General features: G+C 43.4%; 2 protein-coding genes and 1 long non-coding RNA gene across 3 annotated transcripts in view; 2 read left to right on the top strand and 1 right to left on the bottom strand.

The window, feature by feature from the left end:
- Positions 1 to 851: 851 nt before the first annotated feature.
- HINT3 (histidine triad nucleotide binding protein 3) lies at positions 852 to 7,011 on the top strand. The gene is made up of 5 exons (XM_079970833.1): positions 852 to 1,143; positions 2,703 to 2,820; positions 4,262 to 4,331; positions 4,562 to 4,688; positions 5,318 to 7,011. Exons 1-5 carry the CDS (start codon positions 955 to 957, stop codon positions 5,363 to 5,365), a joined length of 552 nt encoding a protein of 183 aa, XP_079826959.1. The 5' UTR covers positions 852 to 954; the 3' UTR covers positions 5,366 to 7,011.
- Positions 7,012 to 7,371: 360 nt separating this feature from the next.
- On the bottom strand, positions 7,372 to 10,852 carry LOC307213095. The gene is made up of 2 exons (XR_013837374.1): positions 10,715 to 10,852; positions 7,372 to 8,421 (listed from the first exon to the last, which is right to left on the bottom strand). It is a non-coding gene; the product is annotated as an uncharacterized lncRNA (long non-coding RNA).
- Positions 10,853 to 10,941: 89 nt separating this feature from the next.
- TRMT11 (tRNA methyltransferase 11 homolog) overlaps positions 10,942 to 25,710 on the top strand; it is a 30,549-nt gene continuing 15,780 nt past the window's right edge. The window contains exons 1-9 of the mRNA XM_079970801.1: positions 10,942 to 11,059; positions 13,422 to 13,487; positions 18,596 to 18,669; positions 19,095 to 19,176; positions 19,299 to 19,391; positions 19,643 to 19,777; positions 20,817 to 20,973; positions 22,031 to 22,111; positions 23,904 to 24,068. Coding sequence (XP_079826927.1) covers positions 10,946 to 11,059; positions 13,422 to 13,487; positions 18,596 to 18,669; positions 19,095 to 19,176; positions 19,299 to 19,391; positions 19,643 to 19,777; positions 20,817 to 20,973; positions 22,031 to 22,111; positions 23,904 to 24,068 — 967 coding nt within the window. The 5' untranslated portion in view covers positions 10,942 to 10,945. The remainder of the gene's footprint in view (positions 11,060 to 13,421; positions 13,488 to 18,595; positions 18,670 to 19,094; positions 19,177 to 19,298; positions 19,392 to 19,642; positions 19,778 to 20,816; positions 20,974 to 22,030; positions 22,112 to 23,903; positions 24,069 to 25,710) is intronic.

Genomic DNA, 25,710 nt, shown 5'->3' with positions numbered 1-25,710 from the left:
TTTCACCTTGTCCCCTGTGTGTCTGCCCTATTCACTAGTGAAGATGCTTAATGAATCAAAAGCCATTGGAAACGAAGGAATCCTGTGTACCCTCCACACATAGGATTCGTATTCAACATCTTGCAAGGTAAGCAGCCCTTGCACGTTGTGCAGTGCAGTCCTACGACCCATTTATTCAGAAACGAATTCAACTGAGTTTAATGGGATTTATTTCCAAGTAGGCAGGCGAACTGGGGTCTTAATCACTGTTTCCACTCATAGCAATTTTGGTGACGAAGAAAGAGAACGGGATAGAAATGCAACAGTAAACAAAGAGCGCTTGCCTTTTGTTCGTTCTCTCTTTGCTAATTTGCCCAATCCATGGCAATGTTACCAGCTCATTCTGTTCGGCAGGCACGGGGTTTCGCCCCTTTCTCTTTTGCCTCTCGCGCCCAGTCCCTAGACATGTTACTTTCCCCTTTACAGTATTGCAGGATTATGGCCCTTCCTCTCTGTGCACTAGGCAAAAACTCTGGTCCACCACACCCTGACTACCTCTTGCTTAGACTACTGAAATATTCCGTTCTCTGGTCTCCCGTTGCTTCACGTCTAGCCAATCTGCTGATGCCCAAATCATCCCCCTCTCTTGTTGCTCTGCTCATGCGGCACCACTCTTTCCACTGCTGCCTGCACCTGGTTTCTCGCGCACTCCTGGATCGGGCGCAAACTCCGTGCCCTCACCTTCCAAGCCCGCCCCGACGATCATCTCTGCGTCGTCGCGGCGGCGGCGTCCCGGAGCCCGGGGCGGGGCCAAGGCGAGCGGACCGCCCTCCGCGCCGCCGCAGCCTGAGCTCCGCCTGCGCGCACCCGGGGTCGGCAAAGGGCGGAGTCGCCTGTGCCGCTGGGCTGGCCCGTCTCCCGAGGACCGCTCCGCCCCGTTTCCCCGGCCAAAGGCCGCCCGAGAGAAGGATCCCGATGGCCGGCGAGGAAGGAGGCAGCTCGGGCTCGTCTCCGTCGGCGGAGCCCAGTCCCGGCGGTGGAGAGGCTGGCGCGGCTGGCGGAGAGGGCGCTGGAGGCGGCAGCGGCGCTGCCTACGACGGCAAGTGCGTTTTCTGCCGGATCACGCACGGAGAGGAGGCGGGCACGGAGCTGCTGCCTTGCGAGGTGAGGCGCAGCGAGCAGAAGGGCGTTGGGCGGGTGCTTCCCATCCTCACGTCCAAAGGCTGCAGCCAAGCCACGAAGTAGAGCTCAGGCTCGGGCTGGAGGCGCATTCAGTACTAGGGATGGGCGAATGGACTCCAACTCCCATCAGCCCCTGCCAGCGTGGCCAGTAGCCAGGGACGATGGGAGTTGTAGTCCGGCAACAGCTGCGAGGCCGCTTGCTCGCCCCCGCCCTCCCTTCAAATTCTAGCCCCGCTCAGCCCGTTTCCCATGGTGGGCAACCAACCCCCTCTTTTCCCTTGCAGGGCATGGAAGTGAGGAGCCCCCACTCGCTCCTTGCCCTCCTCTTCCTTGGCAACTGCCACGGGAGCTGGAGGTTCCATTGAGGTTTTATGGCTAATAGACTTTGATAGACTTAGGTGAGAAACCTTTAAAGCCGGTGTCCATCACCAGGTCTTGTGTGCTTACTCTTTGATATAAAATAAAATAAGTTATGAATTTGAAGCTTTTAAGGTTGCACCATTTCTGGTGCTGTTTGTTCTATGGGTTTTAGGCTGTTCCTCGTTTTATATTGTGCTAGGTTTTATGGCTGCATGATTTCTCTTGGGAAACTGCCCAGGAAGCCTTTTCTACAAAAGCTTATTGAATACACAAATAAATAAACTGGGATAGTGAAAAGAAGCATGGCCACTGGTTTTCAGCCCCAGCCCACATTCAGTAGTGGATTTATTCTTAATGTTTTCACACCACTTCTCATCATAAATACCAGGATCAGTAACCTTAAAATAACATAATTATTGTTTATATAATGACATCAATAGAATATATGTGCTTCTTAAGCAAAAAGAGCGTTCTAACCCCCAATGTGCTAGAAATTTGGGGGTGAAAACATGATTCGTTTATCTCAGTCCTTTAAGTGCTAACACACTTCTGCTTCTCTCCCATTACATCATCCTTTTACCCTTTGCTTTTCACACATCATCCTAATTGTGTTTCCCTCATACATACATCTCCTGTTGCAGCTATATGCTAGTCAGGTTCCCCTCCCCCCAACTTTTCTCCCTGCCTACTTAACCAGGGTTAATGGATAGTGGCATTTTATGGAAAGAAAAATAAATGAGTGGGATTGGCTGATACTGCTGGAACATGGCTCTGATGGGACTAAAAATATAGCCTTCAAAATGTTGTTAAGTGTTGCTGCATGGTTTACAAATATTGGCCTACAAAGTGGTCTAACAAATGAGGGCTGCAGTGTTACTTAAGTTATATCCATCAGTATGTATGAGAACTCATTAACATTACATAGGTGTCGGAAATTGGGGACTGGGACAAACGTTCTTTGTATGCTTAAGGGGATGATACGTCTGAATTCTTCTACTGTTATCTCATAGTTCAGACTGATCATCTGAATGGCTGAAGCCACTTGCACAATTAATATTGTTGGTTAGTACTAGCTTGCTAGCTTTACTTACTGACATGCATGGCTATCTCAGATGGGTACCTGCAAAACTGTTTCTTACATGACCTGCTATTATCAAGCTTTTCTTCTCTTTGTTTTTTAGCATGAAGACTTGGTGTGCTTCAGAGATATCAGGCCTGGAGCGCCACATCATTATTTAGTGGTGCCAAAAAACCATATAGGAAATTGCAAGACTCTAAAGAGTGAGCATATACCATTAGGTAAGTCTGGACCGAGCACTCAGAATACTGGAACTGAAAGTAAATGAATAAAACATAACAACAACAGTGCGTTGTTGTTGTATGCAATTAGCTGCAAAACAAGGGTCTATATAATTAGCAGTTAGAATGGATCTCAACAACTGGAGCCCTTGGAGCCCATCTGTACTGCAAGTAATAATGATAATTTATTATTTATATCCTGCCCATCTGGCTGGGTTTCCCAGCACACACATATACCCGCCCCACCTTGTTGCTTACCAAGAGGTAGAAGGCGGTAGCTGTGGCAACTTGCTAGCAATCACTTTGGGGGATTGACAAGAAGACATGTCCGCCATCTTCCATCCCATTTTCAAAGTGTCTCTTCCGTGAAACTACTTCTAGGGTGGCCACCGACAAAGCATTGGACTGGATCCTGTCAGATATGGGTCTTAACCAGAGTTTATGTCATAGATTCTCTGGGTAGCTTTGACCCACCCGCATGCCATTTCAACTCTATATATTTGATGTCCCACTCCCTGATGACTCCTGACTGATACCCTGTACCACCCGCCCACACCCATTGCTGTGGGGATTTCACAGGACACTGACCACCCACATTTAAGCTTTGCGGGGTATAAAATGACCGTGTGTGGTTTTTAATGGAAGCTGAGATCTTTTTGGGATGCTAAGTTCTGTCTGAATGCTTACTCAACTTGCATGGTTTGGCACTGGGAATCCAGCATATTTGCAGCTCCACTTGGATTGAACTTAATCTGGGAGCCATTTCTCTTCCTTAAATGCCAGCAGCATATGGCTATGTGGAGCCGAAGACTCCCATTTCCCCCCATGAATATGTTCTTCAAAACAGTTTTCTTGGTATAAGCAAATCCTAGGCATAGTATATTGGAACTAGTCAGAAAGGATGCCTGAAGACTGGCTGTCCATCACACTTGCTGTGTGTTGCATAGCACCAGTAGTGAACCAAGTGGTATACAAAACACAGAAAATTACCATGCTTAAACCTGCATTGGGAAGATTTGTGGGGAACAGTCTTCATTGTCAGTCAGGTTAGACCTGGATAGAAAAGCAAGCAAAGGTGAAGTTTGAGAAGGGAAAGAGGAGCTGCTTCAACTTGCATAACTTGTTGTGGATATTTTCACCATGTGGTTATCTGCCCTTTACAGATCCCTTGTGGTTCAGCCTGCTTTGGCCTATGTTTTTGTAGGTTACATTATCACTAAGAATAAATGTTAAAATTTGTACATAATAATATGTATGCTTCTTTATAGTTAAAAAGAGAGGCCCATTATTAAGTTAGCCAGGCTTACTTTGGAATAAATTCTACTGAAATCAACAGAGTTTGCATTAGTTTCAGTTTAGGACTAAGCTGGTAAGACTATAATGCATTGGATATCTAATGAGCTTTAAATCTGATTTTATTCTTTTCTCCCCGATCTGACAGTGGAAAGAATGATGGCAGTTGGAAAGACTGTCCTTCAGCGGAATAAATTTAATGACTTGAATGATATAAGGTATGTTTCTAGAAAGGGAAGTATATGATAATGTTCATTATAATAGAGTTGCATAATACATAAGGAAAGTGCATGTAATTTGGTTATATTGTATGAAATAATAGCTGGAGGTCTTAGAATTTTGCACAGACCTGCTTACTGTTTTAAGTCTTTAAGAGCTTTCACATACTTCACTAAAAAAAAACACTAAGTAGTTGATAACTGATTCTTTTTCTCCTCCGTTTCTCAAGGATGGGTTTTCACTGGCCTCCGTTCTGCTCAATAGCCCATTTACATCTTCATGTCCTGGCTCCAGCTAGTCAGTTGGGATTCTTGTCCCGAATGGTTTACAGAATCAATTCCTACTGGTTTATAACAGTAAGTATTTCAGTTAGTTTGGTGATCCCCATTTCCCTTCCGCTGCAAAGAAAGAACCGGACACCACCAGTGTAAAACTTTGAGGCTCCCTTTTCTACTTCTTGTGCCAGTGAATTAAGATGTTACCATTTTGCAGTCAAAAGGCATTGAGGTGCTGCCATTATTCCATTTCCAAGGCACTGTGCCTGACCCCCGACTACTCCTTTTGAAAAACTTGCACTGTTTCTCCTCTTTTTGCAACTCTCAGCCTTACTGTTTACTGTCTGATATTGAATTAAGTCAGTTTGAAATAGTCCTGTCAACTTAATAACTGTTAATGATGTCTAGATTTTAACTAACTTCATTTAAGGTGTTAGAAGCCATCTTTCATATTTTCTTCATTATAATAGAAGAGACCACAGGAAAGTGGTCTTGCATGGACCCTTTGTAGATGATGCTTTGCGCGCGCCCCCCCCCTTCTAAAATGGCCTTCCTGAAAGTTGTCGCCACTGATGCTTTTGCGTCTAGGCTGGCAGTGAGGGAATGGTACTATTGCTCAGTGGTTTCTGTTACTTATCTCCCCAGTTTCAAGGGGGCAGCAAGTAATCTCTGGGAAATATTAACATGCAACATAAACATCTCTTTAACAGGCTGAGCAACTCTTGGAACGGCTGAAGGCTGAAAGTGCTACTATCTGAAAAGCACTTGTTCCAGATCACATATCTCTGTGAACTGTGACCACTGATTATAGGGTTGGATGTAATTGTTAATATGCCAGGTGTGTGAAAAATGGCACTTGAATCTGCTGCTATACAATGGTTGAACTCATCGTTAAAGAACGTTGTACAATACATGTCTCAGGCAAATACCTGAAAAAACTGAGCACTTTCGAGAACATCCATATCTACCAATCGGAAAGTAAAAATACCTATACTCTGAAAGAAAATACTGATCTTGTAAAAAAAGATATAATTAAAGTTTAATATATGCCTCTGGGTTTGACTGTTCTTTGTCTAAACAATGCAAGAGGTTTGTGCCTATACAACACATTAGTGACATTTTTGGCATTGCAATGCTAGTGATAGCTATGATGTCTTGGTGCTAAGTCACTCATCACACACATGTACATGACTGTATGCACAGCAAGAGCTCTTAACAAGCCATTGTGACCAGAGTATGTCTTCCATCTGTGAGACATCACACCATTAGTATGTTGGTCTAGGATAAGATTGTTTGAATGTGTACCACTGTAAACAATTGTAACCAGTTAAATGCATGTAATTAAGAATAGCTAGAAGGTGAATTGCAGTGCAAGTTTACATAGAGCAATGGTTTCTTTTTACTTTTTTACTAGTGAAAGGTATCCGATGTATGAAGTATAAGAGGCTTATGCTGAAACTAAACTTGTAACTATAGCTTTGGATATTTGGGAAATCTTAAGCATGTTGGGAGGCATTGTCTACTGTGGGAAACTACCACTATGCAGACAGACCTTGGAATGGTTATTTATTAGTATTTATACAATAGTTAAGTACCCAGAACATCTTACAACAAAGAGTTTGTTAGTATGTGAATTCATGAATGTCGCCTGGTTCTGTTTTCTTTAAAATCAAACATAAAACACTAAACCCATTCTCAAGGGTAGATTATCCAGATCTTTTTATCAAATTTTAGAGGGATATACATTATTCACAGATGTCCCATTTTGACTACCTAAAGTCTTCATCCAAGTGCTCATCAGTAGAGGCATCAGAGTTGCTTATATAGCATACTGCTTGTCCACCTTACATGGCCACAACATTAGCGAAATAGTCTCTTCCAACAAAAATTATCTTGTTCTTAGTCTACCTCCACAGCCTTAATGTCAAGATTGCAGATGCTTTTAAGACTTGGCATGAAATGGCTTCTAGAGCACATTTCAAATCTAATTGAATTTCTTACTGAAAAATACACTTGAACAAGCACTTGCTGAAAATGTGCATTCTGGTACCTACTGCATTACTAAAGCAACATCCAATTATTTAGCACAGTTTTACATCGGAGTGTTCAAAGTATGCCAAAATACAATAACCCTTTATGTTCCTTTATGGCTTTAGCATTTTAATCCTCGTCTTTGTTGGCATGTATTTGTTTTGATACTTGAGTCTGGATTCTAACTACTGTTGGTTAAAATAATCAACAAATGTCTTCCTTTAGTGGAGCAGTAGTTGTATTTATACCATGTTGAAATGTGTTATGTATGAAAAGCAGTTGTGATTGTGAGTTTATGTACCATTGGAAACATAACAGCAACCTTAATACTGTTTGAAAAAGAAGCAAATAAAAATCAACGTGTAGAGATGAACCTCTTGAATGTTATTGTATCTGAATTTGAGAATATTGTTTGTGAACTGGTACCTTTATATTTCAACATCTCGGGAACTCTATGTATGATAAGCCTGCCATCTGGTCAAACAACGTAACGTTAGTTATAATCTGAAAACATTTTGCCAAATTCATTTGAATGTTTATAGACTATTTCCAAAAATCAAACTTTTAAGAATTAGCTTTTCTGCATGAATTTGAAACTAGCTACTCTTAAAATAGTTACTATCTACTTTTCCAAAGTTTGTAATGTTAAAAACATCCATTTTGGAGTGGAAAATGTTGCTAACTGCAAAGTAAATACTTTTAGAATATCAGTGGTGGTACAACAACACTTACCTCAAGAAAATGCTAAATATTTTTAATGTGTTCACATCACTTCCATTTTTTAGCATCTACATTTCCAGTGCCATGACTCATGTGAAATACATCCACTTTGCAGCCAAACAGATTTCCAGTTCATGTACACTCAGAAGAGTTATCACTCTGTTGTCTTATAATAAGCCCTTGTCACTTACAATGTATAGGCAATGACCATAGAGGGGAAAAACATGACAGGTACCGTAAGCCTGCAACTTGCACAGGGATCGCACCTAAAGCCAAAATCGTGTATATTCAAAACACTGTATTCAATGGTGGGTGGAATTGCTGAAGACATTTCTCCCATAACCCCACCTCCTTTCCTTTTCCTTTTTTAATTTTCACACATGTAAAAGTGAATGGAGACAAGTAAAATATGCATAACTTCTACTTCATTTTTGTTTTTAACCTGTTTCCACCAGATAGCATTTTCTTCATCACATCCTGGCCAGCTGACATTGTTGATTAAGGCTTTTAAAGGAGTGGCCAAATGCAATCATGCAATCATGCTTATCCAACCATCTCATTCAAGTAAGGTGATAACTACATCATCATCTTTTCCTTGCCAAAGCATTTCGCCTTCAAAATCAACGAGGCCGTGCTTCCTTGCCCTTAGTAGGACACCTACTACTTTGTTGGATATAGTTACATATCTGTCAAAGAGCTGTTTAAATGTTATTCTTACTTGTCCATCTTGCCCTCTCTCTCCAACATTACTTATGACCAAGCATAATTCTTCCACTTCCTTGCCTATGTGTGTGTGAGCATCCTTTCCTCTTTGTTCTGTTTTGGAGCCTTCGGGGGGCCTCCCATAGGTGGGATCTCCTCTCTCAGTACGCCGAGTTACTGGCTTGTTGCTGCTGAAGGGGTTCCGTCTCTGATAATCAGCATGAACCTCTGACCAGCTCTGCCAGCCTCTTGTCAGTTCTCCCACAGAGCTAAGATCAGTTCTTACAGCTTTGATACTCTGCATTTTGCTTCTATGTATTGAGGCTGTGACATAACAAAAAGCAGAGCTCTGAAATTGCAGCTGTGGAGACCAAAAAACACACACATTTATTTTAGTCAATTCGTATACAGTAGTACCTTGGTTTAAGAACAGCTTGGATTAAGAATGCTGCAAACCTGGAAGTAGGTGTTTTGGTTTGTGAACTTTGCCTTAGGAGCAGAACGTGTTCCACTTCCTGTTGACTCCATTTGTAAATTGAGTCCCTGCTGCTATGGGAAAGCACACCTTGGTTTAAGAATGCTTTGGTTTAAGAACGGACTTCCATAACGGATTAAGTTTGTAAACCAAGGTACCACTGTACTGTATCAATATTTTTGGTCGTATATAAAGGCATCAATTAATATTGGTAGTAAAACAGCACATATATTCAAAGGAGTAGGCATGTTAGTCTGATACAACAAAAAACAAACCTTAGAGCATCTTAAAGAGTAGTTTTTACACATTAAGTCTAAGGTACCACAAGACATCTGCTTGTCATAAATAGTGCTCTAAAGGTAAAGATAAAGGGACCCCTGACCATTAGGTCCAGTCGTGACCGACTCTGGGGTTGCGGCACTCATCTCACTTTATTGGCCAAGGGAGCCAGTGTACAGCTTCCAGGTCATGTGGCCAGCATGACTAAGCCTCTTCTGGCAAACCAGCACAGCGCAAGGAAACGCCGTTTACCTTCCCGTCGGAGTGGTACCTGTTTATCTACTTGCACTTTGACGTGCTTTTGAACTGCTAGGTGGGCAGGAGCAGGGACCGAGCAACGGGAGCTCACCCCGTCGTGGGGAGTCGAACCGCCAACCTTCTGATCGGCAAGTCCTAGGCTCTGTGGTTTAACCCACAGCACCACCCATGTCCCTTAATAGTGCTCTACTTGCCTTCTATTTGTAATAGCAATTCAGATCATACCCAGCCTGTTGCACCTGTTTTCACTGTATAGTTGCATGACCTGAAAGATAAAACAGTAGGCCAACCCTGTACTATACTTTAGACAAGTTTGCTTACTTATAATTCTATGCATGTTTATACTGAAATTCACCAAGTTCAATAGAGCTTGGGTCCAGTGGGGTAGGATATGGTGGGTGCCATTCCACTTTTCAGACAGACCTATAACCACCAATTTCAGGTGGGCATAACTCAGTTTGGCCTAACCATCCCACTTCTGCTTTTCTCCTCACTCCCAAGTTTATATACACATAGGTTATAGGCTCAATACATGTCATTTGGAAGCAGGTCCCTTTATAGTCATTGGTGTTACCAGTGTGCACAGGATTGCACCAACTTTCTTACGTGCTAGATATATTCAAGTGAAAGAATTATGTGCATTTGCTCAAGGTATCACCAAAGGTATTGATTGCTTGGTCTGGATCAACGTGCCCTTGGAAAAGCTAACATTATATTTAAATATATGCTTATCCTGTAGAGTTCCTCTTTTCTGTGAGTGAAATTTGAATTGTCACCTCTGCAGCATGCCAATAATTACGATGCATGGCCTTGTCGACCTCTTTGTAGCACCTTCCTTGACAGAAGTCACAGTTAAACAGAGAATCATCTTATGAATTGTCACAAAGGAATGGTGATTCCTTCTACAGCTGTGCATTTTTTAAGATGGAAAGTACATACAAGATTCTATTTGAGGTTTCTGTAGGTTTTTAACTACAGAAAATATTCCATTTGATATAAGATAGCACCAGGTACTGTATATAAAAACAATTTCCGTAAAGGCTTGTGGGTGCAGTCTTCAATACCCCTACTTTAATAGGTAGAAAATGGAAACAGTCCACCATCAGCTTAACTATTCGTGTTTCTATAACAGTAGTAAAAAGGTTCCAGCACTCTTGCAGTGCAAATTCATTGTACATGAACAGCAGCAAACAATTTCTGATGGGTGCAAGTCCTCAGATTTCTAGAAAATTAGCATGTAGCTAAATGCATGTTCACCAGGTAACTAGTTTATGACAAGCCTGTGTAAAACAGCAGGCGCTCATTTTGTAAGCTGGATTCTTAGCTTTCGCCTTGATCCACACGTATTGAGTGTGCGCCACTGACAGCCGCTGTATTAAGTTTTCAGGCTTTGTAGCCGCTTGCCTATTTGTGCCTCCAAACCATCTGCCTCAGCAGCATATTTATTATAAGAAGTCGCACTGATTTCTATGGGCCGATTCCTACATGCGAACTAAATGCACGTTGCTTGGAATCGCATTTCAAAGCGCTGTGTGCAGCTGATGACAAGGATGCATGTCGAGTAGCGGAATGCTACACATTCTTTTCCGCGGTGGAAAAAACGAGTGTTATAGAAAGGAATTTTTATTGCAAACATCCTCACCTTAATCCCGTGGCGCAGGCTGCGGTCGCTTTTTTACCACGTGTATATAATTGACGGGATCTCCTTAAGGACAAGAAAGGAAGGAGACACTTCCTGGGGGTCTAAGCGCTGCAGCCCCCTGCCACGGGCTCCCTCCTCCCGCCCGCCATTCCTTCCCCGGCTTCCCTTCTCCTCCCCTCGCCCTCAAGCGCCGCCTTCCCGCCGTGATGCTGCTCTTCTTCCTCCGCGCGCATGCGGGCTTCGGGAGGAGGAGGCGGCGGCGGCAGTGCGATGGCGCTGCCCAGCGCGGGTCTCCCGCGCTACCTGCTGCTGCTGGCGCAAGAGAACCTGGAATTCCGGCTGCCGGTGAGTCCTAAGCGCGAGAGCCGCAGCGAGCGACGCCCGGAAAGCAGAGCGCGCGCGCGGAGCCGCTGCTGTTTCTCCCCCACCCCAAGCACAGGACAAGCGAAGGAAGGAAGGAAGGAAGGAGCCTTTGCTTTCCGGGCTGCTGACAAAATGCATTGTTTACGAACGAGCCCCTGGCTTTTCAAAGGCCCTCCTTCCGCGTACAAATCACACCCGAGGGGGGCTGCTGCAAACCCCCGTTTCTTTGACATGGCGGAAGAGCCCGTTAGTTTCATTGTGGTAGCGGTGTGCCAATGAAATGTTGATTCATACATGGGATTTCTATGTACAGTATAGAAACACAGATACGTGTGCTATAGCAGCGCCGGATTTACGTACTGTATAAGCTGAACAAGCTGTACCTTAGGGGCCCACTCTCTTGGGGGCCCCCAAAAAATTTAAAGGGAAAAAAACTGGATGTACATTTCCAAAATATAAAATAAAATAAAACCTACATACAGCAACAGTATTTTGTGTTGTGTAGGCTCCTGTGATGTAAGTAATGGGCAGTGCTGGATTTATGTAAAAGCTAAACAAGCTATAGCTTAGGGCCCCACTCTCTTGGGGGCTCCCAAAAAAATTAAAGGGAATAAAACTGGATGTACTTTGATAAAATACATATTTTGTTATGTGCAAATGGCTTTAGATACCTATTAGGTCCATAAATTACCATATAGCATAGATTCAACACAAAAACCAGCGACAAATTGTTGTTGACAAAGGACAGCTGGACATATAAAGGGCCCCATTATCTTCAGTAGCTTAGGGCCTCATCAAACCTAAATCTGGCCCTGTGCCACAGTAACAACCAAAAGCAATACCCCCACCACACATACTGTATTGGCCTGAATATAAGCCTCACCCCCATCCCTAATTCCACCCAATTCCAAACGTGAAAAGTTTAAGTGCATTTTATATTTGCGACCTTATGGTATGCAGCCAGGAGCGTGGGGCAAACAGTGCCAGGAGCATGGCAAAGTGGTGCCCTTCCCGTGCGTAGTCTCCTGTTCTCTCACCCAAGGCCAGGAAGGGAGACAGCAAGGAAGGGGAAACGCAGCACAGATCTCTCCCCCCCCCCCCAGTATGCAGCCAGTAACAGCGAGGAAGGGAGCGGCTTATATTCGGGTATTTCCCCCTTTTTTCTCCCCTCCTTCCAGTTTTAAAGGTGCAGCTTATATTCGGGTGCAGCTTATATTCGGGTGCAGCTTATATTCGGTCCAATACGATAGATTGTGGCGGGGGCGTAAATTGTTTAATTAGCCAAAGGCCTGGGAGAAGAGAAATGTTTCTGCCTAAAGATATGTAAGGAAGGCGCCCGGCGAGCCTCCCTGGGGAGAGCATTCCACAAATGGGGAGCCACCACAGGAAAGGCCCATTCTCATGTTGTCACCCTCTGGATCTTTCATGGAGGAGGCACACGAAGAAGGGTATCAGATGAGGACTGCAGGATCTGGGTCAGATAAGATGAGGAGAGGCGGTACTTGAGGTATGTGCACCCGTTGGTCACAATCTGCAGATCTGATAGCCCATTTGAGCTTGGGGAAAAAAGGAAGAACTCATGCCTGATAGCTTAGAAAGGGAGAAGGTATCTCCCACTCTGACATCTGCACACTGAAACATGATATGACAGGATTTGGAACTGCATCCTCTTGACAAGATATGCTGCAGTGAATAAATTCAGCGAAGAAAGCTCCCTAGATGCCTGTAAGAAAGAGAACAGAGGAATGTTTTCTAGTGGTCTTCACTGGACTAAAAAGATCAACTTCTCCAGCTTTACCTTTCACTGTTTTGCGTAAAGATAGCCTCATCAATAGGGTGTCTCTGCTTTTTTCATAGGTTTGATTTTTAGGAGGTACCTTTAATGTACATACTGAAAATGTGAGCCTTTTATTCCTGCCAAAGCTGAGCATCTCTCTTACTGCAATCCTATTTGCATTCACCTAGGAAAAAACATGTTGAACAGAATGAGTTTACTTCCAAGTAACAATTGCATAGGATTGCCCATCTCATTGAAATTGCATGCTCTTACTTTATCTAGATTGTGTGCTGAGTGTTTATATAGATCAAGTGTATATGGACACTGATTTTTGGATGTTTTCTGTTGTATGCAGTTCTCTTTGATTCTCAGAGCTGTACTCTCGTACTTGCAGACCTTGGAGTAAGTCCCCCTAAGTCCCACTGAATTTACCGTACGTAGGTGGGCTACTAGGGAGAGAGCGCTCTCAATGGTCATAGCCTATGTGGAATGCTCTCCTCAGAAAGGGTTGCCTGATGACCTTCCTATGTTCTTTAAAAATATTTGTTTTGTAATCTTTTCTCCAAGGAAATAAAGTCTCTGGTTTCCCTCTGTGGCGGACGATTCAGCGATCAACAGGAATTGAGATTAAATGTAAGTATTAGATTGTGAATAAGTCTGTGAATCTTCAGCTCCTGTGTGGTTTATTATTTCCCCAAAATTAGGAAGAAAAGGGGGAATGAGGTGGATGGGGCCATGGTGAGTGGGGGTGGGGCTAGGTGGCAATTCTACTATTCTACTTAATGTGTTTGGGGGGGGTTGTGTCAGCATCACTTGTTCAGGTTCTCTTTACTATCCGTTTGTGTTCCTTTGGTGGTGAGAGAGGTTGGGGTTGGCCTAGGGTGTGATTGTTTGTTTGTGATTGGCTGTCAGACACTGGAGAGATCTGTCAGGAATAAGGATGGATCAGTGGACAGTGCTTTCTCTGGTTTGCGTTATGATCTTTGCTTAGTGGGTTGTATTCAGTTTTTAAAATTCATAGTGCCATCTGCTGGAAAACTCGCTTCCTGACTAACAATGAAATCAAACAAAGCACATGCAGCAACCAAGTTCATGCAACCCACAGAATGAGCTTGAGTATCATTCCACTGAATGTAGTTCTGTGCCCTAGCTGTAGTTTTTGCTAGGGGTTGCTCTTGTTAGAATTATCACTGCTGCCTGTTCATTCCCACTGTGCTCCCTAGGATGCAAGGATTATGCCTCTCTATGCATGGACCTCTGCAAAATTCTTATTCCCTTTATGGTTATATAAGAGCCAATGAAGGAATTAATGTGCTATTTTATCTCTTTTAGCACTTGGCAATCTGTGTAAATAATAGGCCACTATAGATTTACTATTTATTTTGCAGCCAAGCAAGAATGGGTTTGCAAAGCCAAACAGTAAATCTACAGTGGCCCATCATTTACACCAATTTTTGTTTCAAAGTGCTTGTGGCCTCTTTTAGTGGGGTTTTTATTTGTAAAGATACGTTTTTAGGTTTTTATTGGTTGCGTTTGTTGCAATTGGTTTTACTGTTTATATTGTGTTGCTTTGGGTCACTTGCATGAGGAAGGCAACTAACAAATATGAATAATAATTTTCAGATGTGGATCAAAGGGCTTGTACACACACCGTGAGTCTGCTGAAGGATCTAGTACCTTGCACAATATTTTGTTACCTTGCTATTGTTGTGCTGAGTAGATGATTCATTTTTCAGTGGCTGCGTTTCCACATAACACTTAGCCAAAGCATGGTTTAGTGTGAACTTGCAGGCTCCATATCCTGAACTTGCACTTTGCTCCTCCCTGGTATTTTTAGCTCTGTGTTGCATAGGAGCCAAACTAAAGTTTGACGTAGTGTGTTATCTAGACATGGGATCACTCTCCCCTCCTTAACCACAATCTACATATAGTCAAGGTTTGTTAGAGGAAACCAAATTTCCTAAACTCAACTTTTGTTGCATGCTGCCAGCATACCTCGCAATGGTGTCAGAACAGAATCATCTCGTGAAGGATGCATTGATACATACATTAAAGGACCTTCTATATAGAGGTTGACTTGAATTCTATCCTAGGGTCCTGCTGTCTTTTTGTAACATTGATTCAGGCCTGAAGTGACAGAGTAGGTAAACAACCAGAAGGAGCACAACCACAAACAAGGTGTAGGTGGTGATAGAGCCATCTGTAAGAAGCCGGACATAAAATATAGAGACTTATACTGTGTTCACGCAATACGGAACACCTCTTCACAAACTGAAATGAAAGCCAAGTATTCAAAGCTGTTAGTCTTAGCTCACCCCCCCACCCCGTCAAACACCACTTCCTGCTTGGGCTGGACACAGATATCTGAGATAGAAAGATTATTGTACTTTGTTACCTTTCTGCAGGAGAAAGTGGTAGAAGTGATTGTTGGTTTCTGTTTCCCTCACCGAGCAGCTGCTGGTAGTTACAGGACTATGTTTTCACTCCACAGTCCACATACTGTTGGATTCCCACGGGAAAGGGAGACAGGATGTGACGTTTACTGGTTTCCTGTTTCCTTTGTACTGTCGTTTCTTTGTTGCAGTTGCTCTCTGCTTCTCACAGAGACAAGATGTATATTTAATAATAATAATAATTTAATAATAATTTATTATTTATACCCCGCCCATCTGGCTGAGTTTCCCCAGCCACTCTGGGCGGCTCCCAATCAGTGTTAAAAACAGTACAGCATTACATATTAAAAACTTCCCTGAACAGGGCTGCCTTAAGATGTCTTCTGAATGTCAGGTAATTCTTTATCTCTTTGACATCTGATGGGAGGGCGTTCCACAGGGCGGGCGCCACTACCGAGAAGGCCCTCTGTCTGGTTCCCTGTAGCCTCACTTCTCGCAATGAGGGAACCGCCAGAAGGCCCTCGGCGCTGGATCTCAGTGTCCGGGCTGAACGATGGGGGTGGAGATGCTCCTTCAGGTATACAGGACCGAGGCCGTTTAGGGCTTTAAAGGTCAGCACCAACACTTTGAATCGTGCTCGGAAACGTACTGGGAGCCAGTGCAGATCTCTCAGAACCGGTGTTATGTGGTCCCGGCGGCCACTCCCAGTCACCAGTCTAGCTGCCGCATTCTGGATTAATTGCAGTTTCCGGGTCACCTTCAAAGGTAGCCCCACGTAGAGCGCGTTGCAGTAGTCCAAGCGGGAGATAACCAGAGCATGCACCACTCTGGCGAGACAGTCCGCGGGGAGGTAGGGTCTTAGCCTGCGTACCAGGTGGAGCTGGTAGACAGCTGCCCTGGACACAGAGTTAACCTGCGCCTCCATGGACAGCTGTGAGTCCAAAATGACTCCCAGGCTGCGCACCTGGTCCTTCAGGGGCACAGTTACCCCATTCAGGACCAGGGAATCCTCCACACCTGCCCGCCTCCTGTCCCCCAAAAACAGTACTTCTGTCTTGTCAGGATTCAACCTCAATCTGTTAGCCGCCATCCAACCTCCAACCGCCTCCAGGCACTCACACAGGACCTTCACCGCCTTCACTGGTTCTGATTTAAAGGAGAGGTAGAGCTGGGTGTCATCTGCATACTGATGAACACCCAGTCCAAACCCCCTGATGATCTCTCCCAGCGGCTTCATATAGATGTTAAAAAGCATGGGGGAGAGGACGGAACCCTGAGGTACCCCACAAGTGAGGGCCCAAGGGTCTGAACACTCATCCCCCACCACCACTTTCTGAACACGGCCCAGGAGGAAGGAGCGAAACCACTGTATAACAGTGCCCCCAGCTCCCAACCCCTCTAGACGGTCCAGAAGGATGTTATGGTCGATGGTGTCAAAGGCCGCTGAGAGATCCAGCAGAACTAGGAAACAGCTCTCACCTTTGTCCCTAGCCCGCCGGAGATCATCAACCAGCACGACCAAGGCAGTTTCAGTCCCATGGTGAGGCCTGAATCCCGATTGGAAGGGATCCAAATGGTCCGTTTCCTCCAGGCGTGCTTGGAGTTGTTCAGCAACCACCCGCTCAATCACCTTGCCCAAGAATGGCAGATTTGAGACTGGGCGATAGTTGGCCAAATTGGCCGGGTCTAAAGATGTTTTTTTAAGAAGCGGTTTAATGACCGCCTCTTTCAGCGGGTCTGGGAAGGCTCCCTCACAGAGGGAAGCATTCACCACCCCGCAAAGCCCATCGCCCAGCCCTTCCCGGCTCGCTTTTATCAGCCAGGATGGGCAAGGATCAAGGAGACAGGTGGTCGGTTTCACTCATCCAAGCAGCCTGTCCACATCCTCGAAGGTAACAGATTGGAATTGATCCCATATAACAGGACCAGACAGAACTCTAGCACTCTCCCGCCCTGGCCCTTCTCCCACTGTGGAGTCTACCTCCTTCTGAATCTGAGCGATTTTATCTGCAAAAAACTTTGCAAAAGCATTGCAGGAGATCTTGGGGTCCCTACCAGGCCCCGGTGGTACAGGTGGCTCCGATAAACTGCGAACCACCTGAAAAAGTCTCCTGCTGCTGTTTTCTGCAGATGCAATGGAGGCGGCGAAGAAGGCCCTCTTCGCCGTCGCCATTGCCACTTGGTAGGCTCGACGTTGAGCTCTAACCCGTGTCTGCTCTGATTCAGAATGAGTTTTCCGCCACCGGCGCTCTAGCCGTCTCAACGATTGTTTCATCACCCTCAGCTCCGGGGAAAACCACGGGGCTGTCCGGGCTCCATGCAATCGGAGAGGGCGCTTCGGAGCCAGACAGTCAATAGCCCTGGTTAACTCCGCATTCCAGCGTGCCACCAGGGAATCAGCTGAAAGGCCATCAACTTGGGATAAAGCATCCCCTACCACTCTCTGGAAGCCAATTGGATCCATTAAGTGGCGGGGGCGGACCATCCGAATCGGTCCCACCTCCCTGCGGAGGGGAAGGGTTGCGGAGAAGTCCAGTTGCACCAGGAAGTGATCTGACCATGGCACTTCTTTTGTTTCGCTTTTAGTTAATGTCAGATCACCAACATCCGTAGAGGTAAACACCAAGTCTAAGGCATGTCCGTGGCTATGAGTTGGGCCAGACTTATTCAGGGACAGCCCCATGGAGGCCATGCTTTCCACGAAGTCCCGAGCGGCCCCTTGTAAGGTCGTGTCGGCATGGATGTTAAAATCCCCCAGGACAACCAAGCTAGGTGTCTCCAGGAGCATATCCGCCACGACCTGAAGCAGCTCGGGCAGGGAATCCTTGGTGCAGAGAGCATATTTGTATGCTCTCAGCACAGCTTAGTAATAAAGCGTAGCAATGTAGCCATACCTGCCTCATCCTTTCGTTGCGGACTTCGTTTTATACTCTGCTGGGCTCAAGCGAAGATGAGCCGTATCAGCTCAGAGGACCGGAGCTTAATTTATCTAACAGTGATGGCAACAATAAGGAAGGCAGAAGCTGAAGAGAGGTTCAAGGAACATTGGATTAGTTGGCATGCTTGTCTCTCAGTTCTGTGACAACTGAAGAAAACACGTTTTTAGCTTTCCTCTTGTAGTTCCATTTGTCTTCTCCCTATGTCAGTGGATTTTGCTGGACAGCAGTTCGCATCCCCCCTGACCATTGGGCATGCTGGCTGGTGCTGGTGGGAGTTGGGAGTCCGACGACGTCTGGAGGGCCACAGGTTGCACATCCTTGCCCAACTGCGGCACAAGCAGTCCGGTTGTCATTCTTCACAGGGCCTTTTCCTTAGCATTATTGATCTTTTCTCTTTCTTTCTTTGCAGTCTCCATTTTGGATTCTTAGCATGCCTTCAGAAGAGATGGCAAGAGGATTGATGAAGCGAACAGTGTGTGCAAAGTAAGGGCTATGCTTTTGGAAAAAAGAAACGGCCTGCGTATTAAGTTTCCATCTAAGTTTTGCCATCTCATTATTATTTGGGATGTAGCTCTGCTTCTGTGCTGAAGCAGAAATTGTTTCTGGAGCTTTAACTCTTGAAAAGCCCATTTGCTGTACAAGTTAATAAACCAAATATAAGGACTACGTGGGTGTTTTTTTTGGTGTGTGGCAACATTTTGTTCAGTTTTGTTACCTGAAAATATTTCAAAGTTACTCATGTATATGGCCCATTGATTGTTTTCAGTAGAACTTGAAAGTAAATCATGAAAAGTAAAATTGTGGAGTTCATGAGCATGTTGAATCAGAAGATTTATAAGTGAACTAGGAAAAGCATTTATTAATCTTTTTTCCCCTTTGCTGAATGTAACCTGTTACAATACTTTCAGATCTATATTTGAACTGTGGGGACATGGGAAATCTGCAGAAGAACTGTACTCTTCACTGAAGAACTATCCAGCAGAGAAAATGGTTTGTATAAGAGAAGCTGGTTTGGATTTTGTTCAGTCTTTTTGGAGCCTGTTTGTTACACAGTTGTACGCAATGGTGTATTGCTGCTTGTTCTAATCAAATCTTGTTTTGCTTTGTTTTAGGCCCCATTTTTACAGTCCAATCTAAGTTACAAAATAAAGGTTCACACTTTTAACAAAACACTAACACAAGAAGAGAAGATTCAGAAGATAGATGTAAGTAGACTGTAATTTCTTGAAATCATTTCTTATATTTGTGCTCTTCCTTAATAACGAGTGATAGTGTTTTTGATTTTCACACCTTCTTTGGTAACTTGTTGGAAAGGCACCATATACATATTTAAAACTATAATCTGACTACTTTTAATAATTATTTGGGTTTAGTAAGCCAGGACTCATTGTATGTTTCAGTAATAGTTACTTATATTTATGTGTTTCTCCCCTCCCTCTCCCCCTCCTTAATACAGTCTTTAGAATTTTTACCATTTGAAGGAAAAGTAAATTTAAAGAAACCAGATCATATATTTTGGCTTCTGGAAGATTATGGAATGGATCCAAACAATATCCCAGAACAGCCCCTTGATTTATATTTTGGGAGATGGGTGAGTACAGTCATTTTATTAATAATTAAAGAATTGTTACAGCATGAAAGAGAAATGATAGCTGAAAATAAGTTGATAGTGGGGTATGATTTCTTCATATTTTGATCACGGATCTTTTTAATACCATAAGCAGGTGGTAGGCAAAGTCAGACTGGGACTTACTCAAAGATCTGAATGATTTGAAGTAGCTCAGCAAGGATTTCTAACTCCCAATTGTTTGAACCATGGCAGCAACAAAATGAGTCTTTCCCTTCCCCGCAACCCCCACTCCAAAATATATTACCAAAATAAAACTGATTGGAGGACAGGCTTAACTAGGAGTGTATTTTTGTGTGGAAGGACTGCAAGCTCAGTTCAGATAACACAAAACAAATTCCTAGGCTTTCATAATTGTTTTGTACCCAGTTCCTGTCAGTGGATCTTAGGGTTCGGGGGAGGGGGCCGGAATCCAAAGAGATCCTGCCTGAAATCTTGCCATCCCAATTAACAGCATCTTTGATGACATATTAATAATTCTGACACACATTTTTCATTTACGGCACAAAATAGCAGTGATGGGCATATTTCCAACCTTAATCGGCTGTCGATCAAAGATAGTTGAACTATGTGACTTTGGCCTAATTCAGATAGTCAGTTCTTACGTTCTTAAACAGTTGCTCCAGCTGAGATTACTTACATCTCATCAGTTAAAAGACATAGTGTGGCCATACTGGCTGGGGCTGATGGGAAGTGGAATCCATTAAGATCTGGAGGGTCACAGCCCACCTGCCCCAGGTTAAGAGATGCCTAGCATGCTTTGTAAAATTTAGACCTATTGGCTGAACTCTAGGATTTTAGGGCTTTTTGTTTTGTTTTGTTTTGTTTTTAAGTTTAGTTTTGGACAAGAAAGCGTATTAAAGTGCTAGTCAGTCAGTGTTATGAGCCCGCATAGCATATGTGTTTGCTTTTGGAAACCAAGGTACCAGTACAGTTCTGAGTATTTTGGGTAGTTATTGGTTACCAAAGTTAATGGTTCCTTTCTCTCTCCACCTTGCCACAGATTGCCGATGGACAAAGGGACCTTATTGAGTCATACAGTGTAAAAAGGAGACATTTTATTGGGAACACAAGCATGGATGCCTGCTTGGCTTTTCTTATGGCAAACCATGGGAGAGTGAAACCAAATGATGTTGTTTTTGATCCATTTGTGGGAACAGGTATTTTTTCCCCTCCTCCAATTAATTTGTATACAGCCTGCACCATGTGTAAAGTTGCTTGTCAAATTTATATATGTTAAGTTATCTCCCTGGGTTCTATCTTTTCTCTTAACATGTTAGAAGAATTTGTTTTTCTTAAGTGTACCTCATCCATGACAACACTGGGTCCATATTACTGCTTGGCCATTTGTGATCTGTCCTTATCCTGTGACAGTTCATGTTAGCAATCTCTGGTGTTGAAAGAACAATAGAGCCCTTTGTTATCCTCACTTGCCTGCTCAGGGAGTGGTACTCTTAATACATCTACTTCAGTTCTAAGAAGTGGTGCATTGGAAGTCAAGGAACAGAGAGTGAATGTTCAACAGAGCTTTCTCTGGAGACTGGGAGTGTCGGTAGCACATATAGGAATAAACACTGCAATCATGTTTCCAGGTTTGTAGGTAGGAAATACTCCTTCACATTCTGTAGGCTTGATAGAAAACCTATTTTCTTCCTTTGATGACCTTTTTCTGATGACCAGCAGGGGGCGAGTTTATCCCATTTATATTGTTCATTTAGAAGCAGCTCTGTGAAGTGTGTGTGTGTGTGTATATATATATATATATATATATATATATATATATATATATATTCAAGACAAGATAAACCACAAGTAGCAATGGGCATAAAGGGAGTTTAAAAGCAATTGCAATAATATGAGAAGAGAAGGCTTTCTGGCAGAAGACATAAGACGTTCAAGGGATTAAAGGCAAATGGTGCTGTATCAAGTTTGGGGCTGATGTCAAGTATGAGATTTGATTTAGATTCAGAAATAGGCTCTTGCCTTTGTCCTTCTAGCCGGCAATGCTTCACACCCTTCTTAAATAATATGTGTGTGTGCCAGTTGTGTATGCCTGGCAACATGTGGCATTGAGGGGCGTTATTTGTTTTGGCACACATCTATTTGCTTCTCTGCTATATTTCTGCAATATGAAATCCATGTATCAAATACCTTTTGCTGTTGTATTCCCAAATAGTTGCATTGTCAGCACCAAGTGGTTTTTTCTTTGTTTTGCAGGTGGACTTCTTATCGCTTCAGCACACTTTGGAGCATACGTATGTGGGACAGATATAGATTATAACACCGTACATGGACTGGGTATGTTGCCTTCAGTTCTTAGCAGTGAAAATGTAATTATTTGGTTTATTACACAAGAAGTTTAGCAACTGCTTGATCTTGGAAAAGAATCAGAGATCTTCCTGTTCAAGCTTGGTCAGAGACGGGCGCATTCACTTAAACCTACGCTCTATACCTATGCGCTCCTGGGCATAGTGGATCATGCGCAACAGGCAAGTTGACTGCAGAAAGGGCTTTTTTTATGGAACTGCAGTGGATGATGCAAATGAGAGTGCAAGTTTTCTTTTGTTTGCTTTTGATTCACGTTTATGTCAGGTAACTAAAAGGTAAAGGTAAAGGTACCCCTGCCCGTACGGGCCAGTCTTGACAGACTCTGGGGTTGTGCGCCCATCTCACTTAAGAGGCCAGGGGCCAGCGCTGTCCGGAGACACTTCCGGGTCACGTGGCCAGCGTGACATCGCTGCTCTGGCGAGCCAGAGCCGCACACGGAAACGCCGTTTACCTTCCCGCTGGTAAGCGGTCCCTATTTATCTACTTGCACCCGGAGGTGCTTTCGAACTGCTAGGTTGGCAGGCGCTGGGACCGAGCAGCGGGAGCGCACCCCGCCGCAGGGATTCGAACCGCCGACCTTTCGATCGGCAAGTCCTAGGCACTGAGGCTTTAACCCACAGCGCCACCTGCGTCCCCTGTCAGGTAACTACCTACACCCAAACCCAAGACGAAATTAAGGTAACTGTCAAAAACCCTACTAAAGTTTTTCCTAAAATGCTTTGATTTTGAGTAGTACTTTTCACAAGAGAACACACCATATTGCATTCACAATGTAGAGATTTCCCTGTGGATTTTGCAGTCACAATGTACAGATCCCTACACATGATTGCCCTAGGAGCTGCCTGCACATGTTGGAGTTTCCTTTTTTACGTGATCCCTGTGCATCTGCTGCACGATGAGATGTATGACCTCCAAGCAGATATAGAACTCATGCTTAGGTTGTGCAGAAGACACACAAATTACAGATATGTGTTGAGCTCACATATCACAGCAGAGAAAGGGATGGATGAGTTCCAGTTTTTCATGTTACCGCATTCAAAGAAGAAGTCACTTCTACCTTTGCCAATGTTTCTTTGATGCGGGTGGCACTGTGGTCTAAACCACTGAGCCTCTTGGGCTTGTTGATCAGAAGGTTGATCAGTTCAAATCCTCACAATGGGGTGAGCTCCTGTTGCTCTGTCCCAGCTCCTGCCTACCTAGCAGTTTGAAAGCAAGTAGATAAATAGGTATCGCTGTGGTGGGAAGGTAAACGGCATTTCCGTGCGCTCAGGTTTCTGTCACAGTGTTCCGTTGCACCAGAAGTGGTTTAGTCATGCTGGCCACATGACCCAGAAAGCTGTCTGTGGAAAAACACCAGCTCCCTCGGCCTGAAAGTGAGATGAGCGCCGCAACCCCATAGTCACCTTTGACTGGACTTAACCATCCAGGGGTCCTTTACCTTTTTTGAAGTTACAAAGCCACTTGATAAATAAAGCTGCAGCTCTAAGGGTTAAATGGCATCCAAACTATGTCCATGACATTTACTTCATTTTCTTACACTATTAGAATAACTTTTAAGTTTCTTGTACTTATTATGGATGATGCGGGATGTGTTCAGTAGCTGTGCTTGTTATAGATTTAAAATTGGAAATGTTTGCCAGAGATACCTTATGTGAGCGGAACTGAAATAAATTGCGGCAGGAATTGAAGGCCACAGGATAATCATTTGAATCCAATATGGCATGAAATTGAGTTGGCGTTATTTACTCCTCACTGCTCCCAGGCAAAGCTAGCAGGAAGAACCAGAAGTGGAGAGGACCTGATGAAAATATCAGAGCGAACCTCCGTCAGTATGGTTTGGAGAAGCGCTACCTTGACGTATTAGTTTCTGATGCATCAAAAGCCATATGGAGGAAGGGGGTGAAGTTTGATGCAGTAATTACAGACCGTAAGTTAATGCACAGCCTAAAATATGTATGATTCATAAATTCAGTCTGTAGTGATAATGGGAACATCTGCAAGCTTGTCATACAGTTTGCTCTTCCAAAGAGAATGCTAGAGCAATAACATCCAGACTGAATGAAATTTGCTGACTTGTTTGCAAGGAGGTAGTGAGCCAATTGCTCCTCAGTTCATGCATCTTTTATTTTATGAAGAACGAAGTCTTCATGGGACTAGTAGTGCTAAAATAGCTTTTTTCCCTGAGAGTAAGCATATTTTCCCTGATTGCATCTCAACCTCATAATGGATATAAACATGCTTCTGTGTAGCCTTAAACGCAAATCTCATGCTGACATCTAGACCCCGTATATTGAAGCTGGCAGCTTTCAAGTTCGCATTGTAAAAACAGATTGTGGTCTGTAGTTTGACCACCTGCAAGTATCCACTGAATAATTTTTTATGTACCGGTAAATGTAAATTTATTTACATTGAATCTGTATATTATTAGGAGTTGTATCTTTTTTGGGAAACACTCAATTTTTCTCTTTTTTGTTTCTGAGATTAACACTTTGAAGCCATTTTGAATGTGGCAGTGATCTTAATAGACAGTTGCTTACTGGAGTGTTTCCATACTGAAAATTCTTGGTTTCCAGTTTGGTTATACATTAGCTTGCCAGTAATTTGTTAAAGAATTTAAATGTTCTTTCATGCCTATTCATAAACAGGAAGCTTAGGAAAACAAAACATAACCATCTCTCACTATGTATTGATTGTTGAAGCTGTTCGTGAAAAAGATATGCCATTTCTTATTAAACAGGAGAATTCACTCTTCAATCTCCTTCTTTTGAATACACAGCCTTTACAAGGCAATGTTTGTAGGTGTTGGCAATATTTGGGGAGCAGAGAAATGTTCTTCAGATGCAAAACTGGAAATTAACTCCATAATGTTAATTGCAAGTCAGTGTGAATTAAACACCCCTTTCTAATTAGTGACTACAAAAATATTCCCCCCCCCAAGTGTCTTTGAAAAGTCTTAAGCAGCTTTTAAGACTGTGAATAATGTTCAACTAGCACTTTGACACCATGCAGTTATATCTGAACATGGAATATATAATATCTGAAGCTTATTACTAAGAAAATATGTACCAAGCTCCTAAATTTTACAGTTTCCACATACAAGTACGAAAGGCATTTATTTTCTTAATAAAACAGTGCACTAGCTATGGATGGAGAAAAACATACTAATAGCTTAGAAAATGCATGGATGGTTTTCCAACAGTAGGAAGTGTGATCTGTTAAAAATACACATTTTAATCATTGCATCAAGTGTAAGTTTAAGAGGCATTGTCTACAGCTGCTGAAGTGTTAATAATTCATTTGATGTAAAAGCAATCTAATACTGTAATAAATTTTATAATTTATTAATAAGCACAACTTATTAAGATTTACTAAAAGAAAGAAAAAAGATCAAATTTATGAGACCTTGTGCTTTAAGGGTGAATAAATTATGATAATTATTTTATTTGTATCTTAGTTTGCCAGATCAATTGAGCTGCCCGAAGCTCAAACACAATGATGAAATATGAATGGCAAGCAACATATCACATACAACAGTCTGAAAAACAAAGGAAGAAACCAAGTACCCAGCA

This window comes from Podarcis cretensis (genome assembly GCF_951804945.1).
Source record: "Podarcis cretensis genome assembly, chromosome: 3".
In the NCBI taxonomy this organism is placed as follows: Eukaryota; Metazoa; Chordata; class Lepidosauria; order Squamata; family Lacertidae; genus Podarcis; species Podarcis cretensis.
The sequence above is the reverse complement of the archived record's forward strand: the minus strand, read 5'-3'. Positions and strand labels throughout refer to the sequence as shown.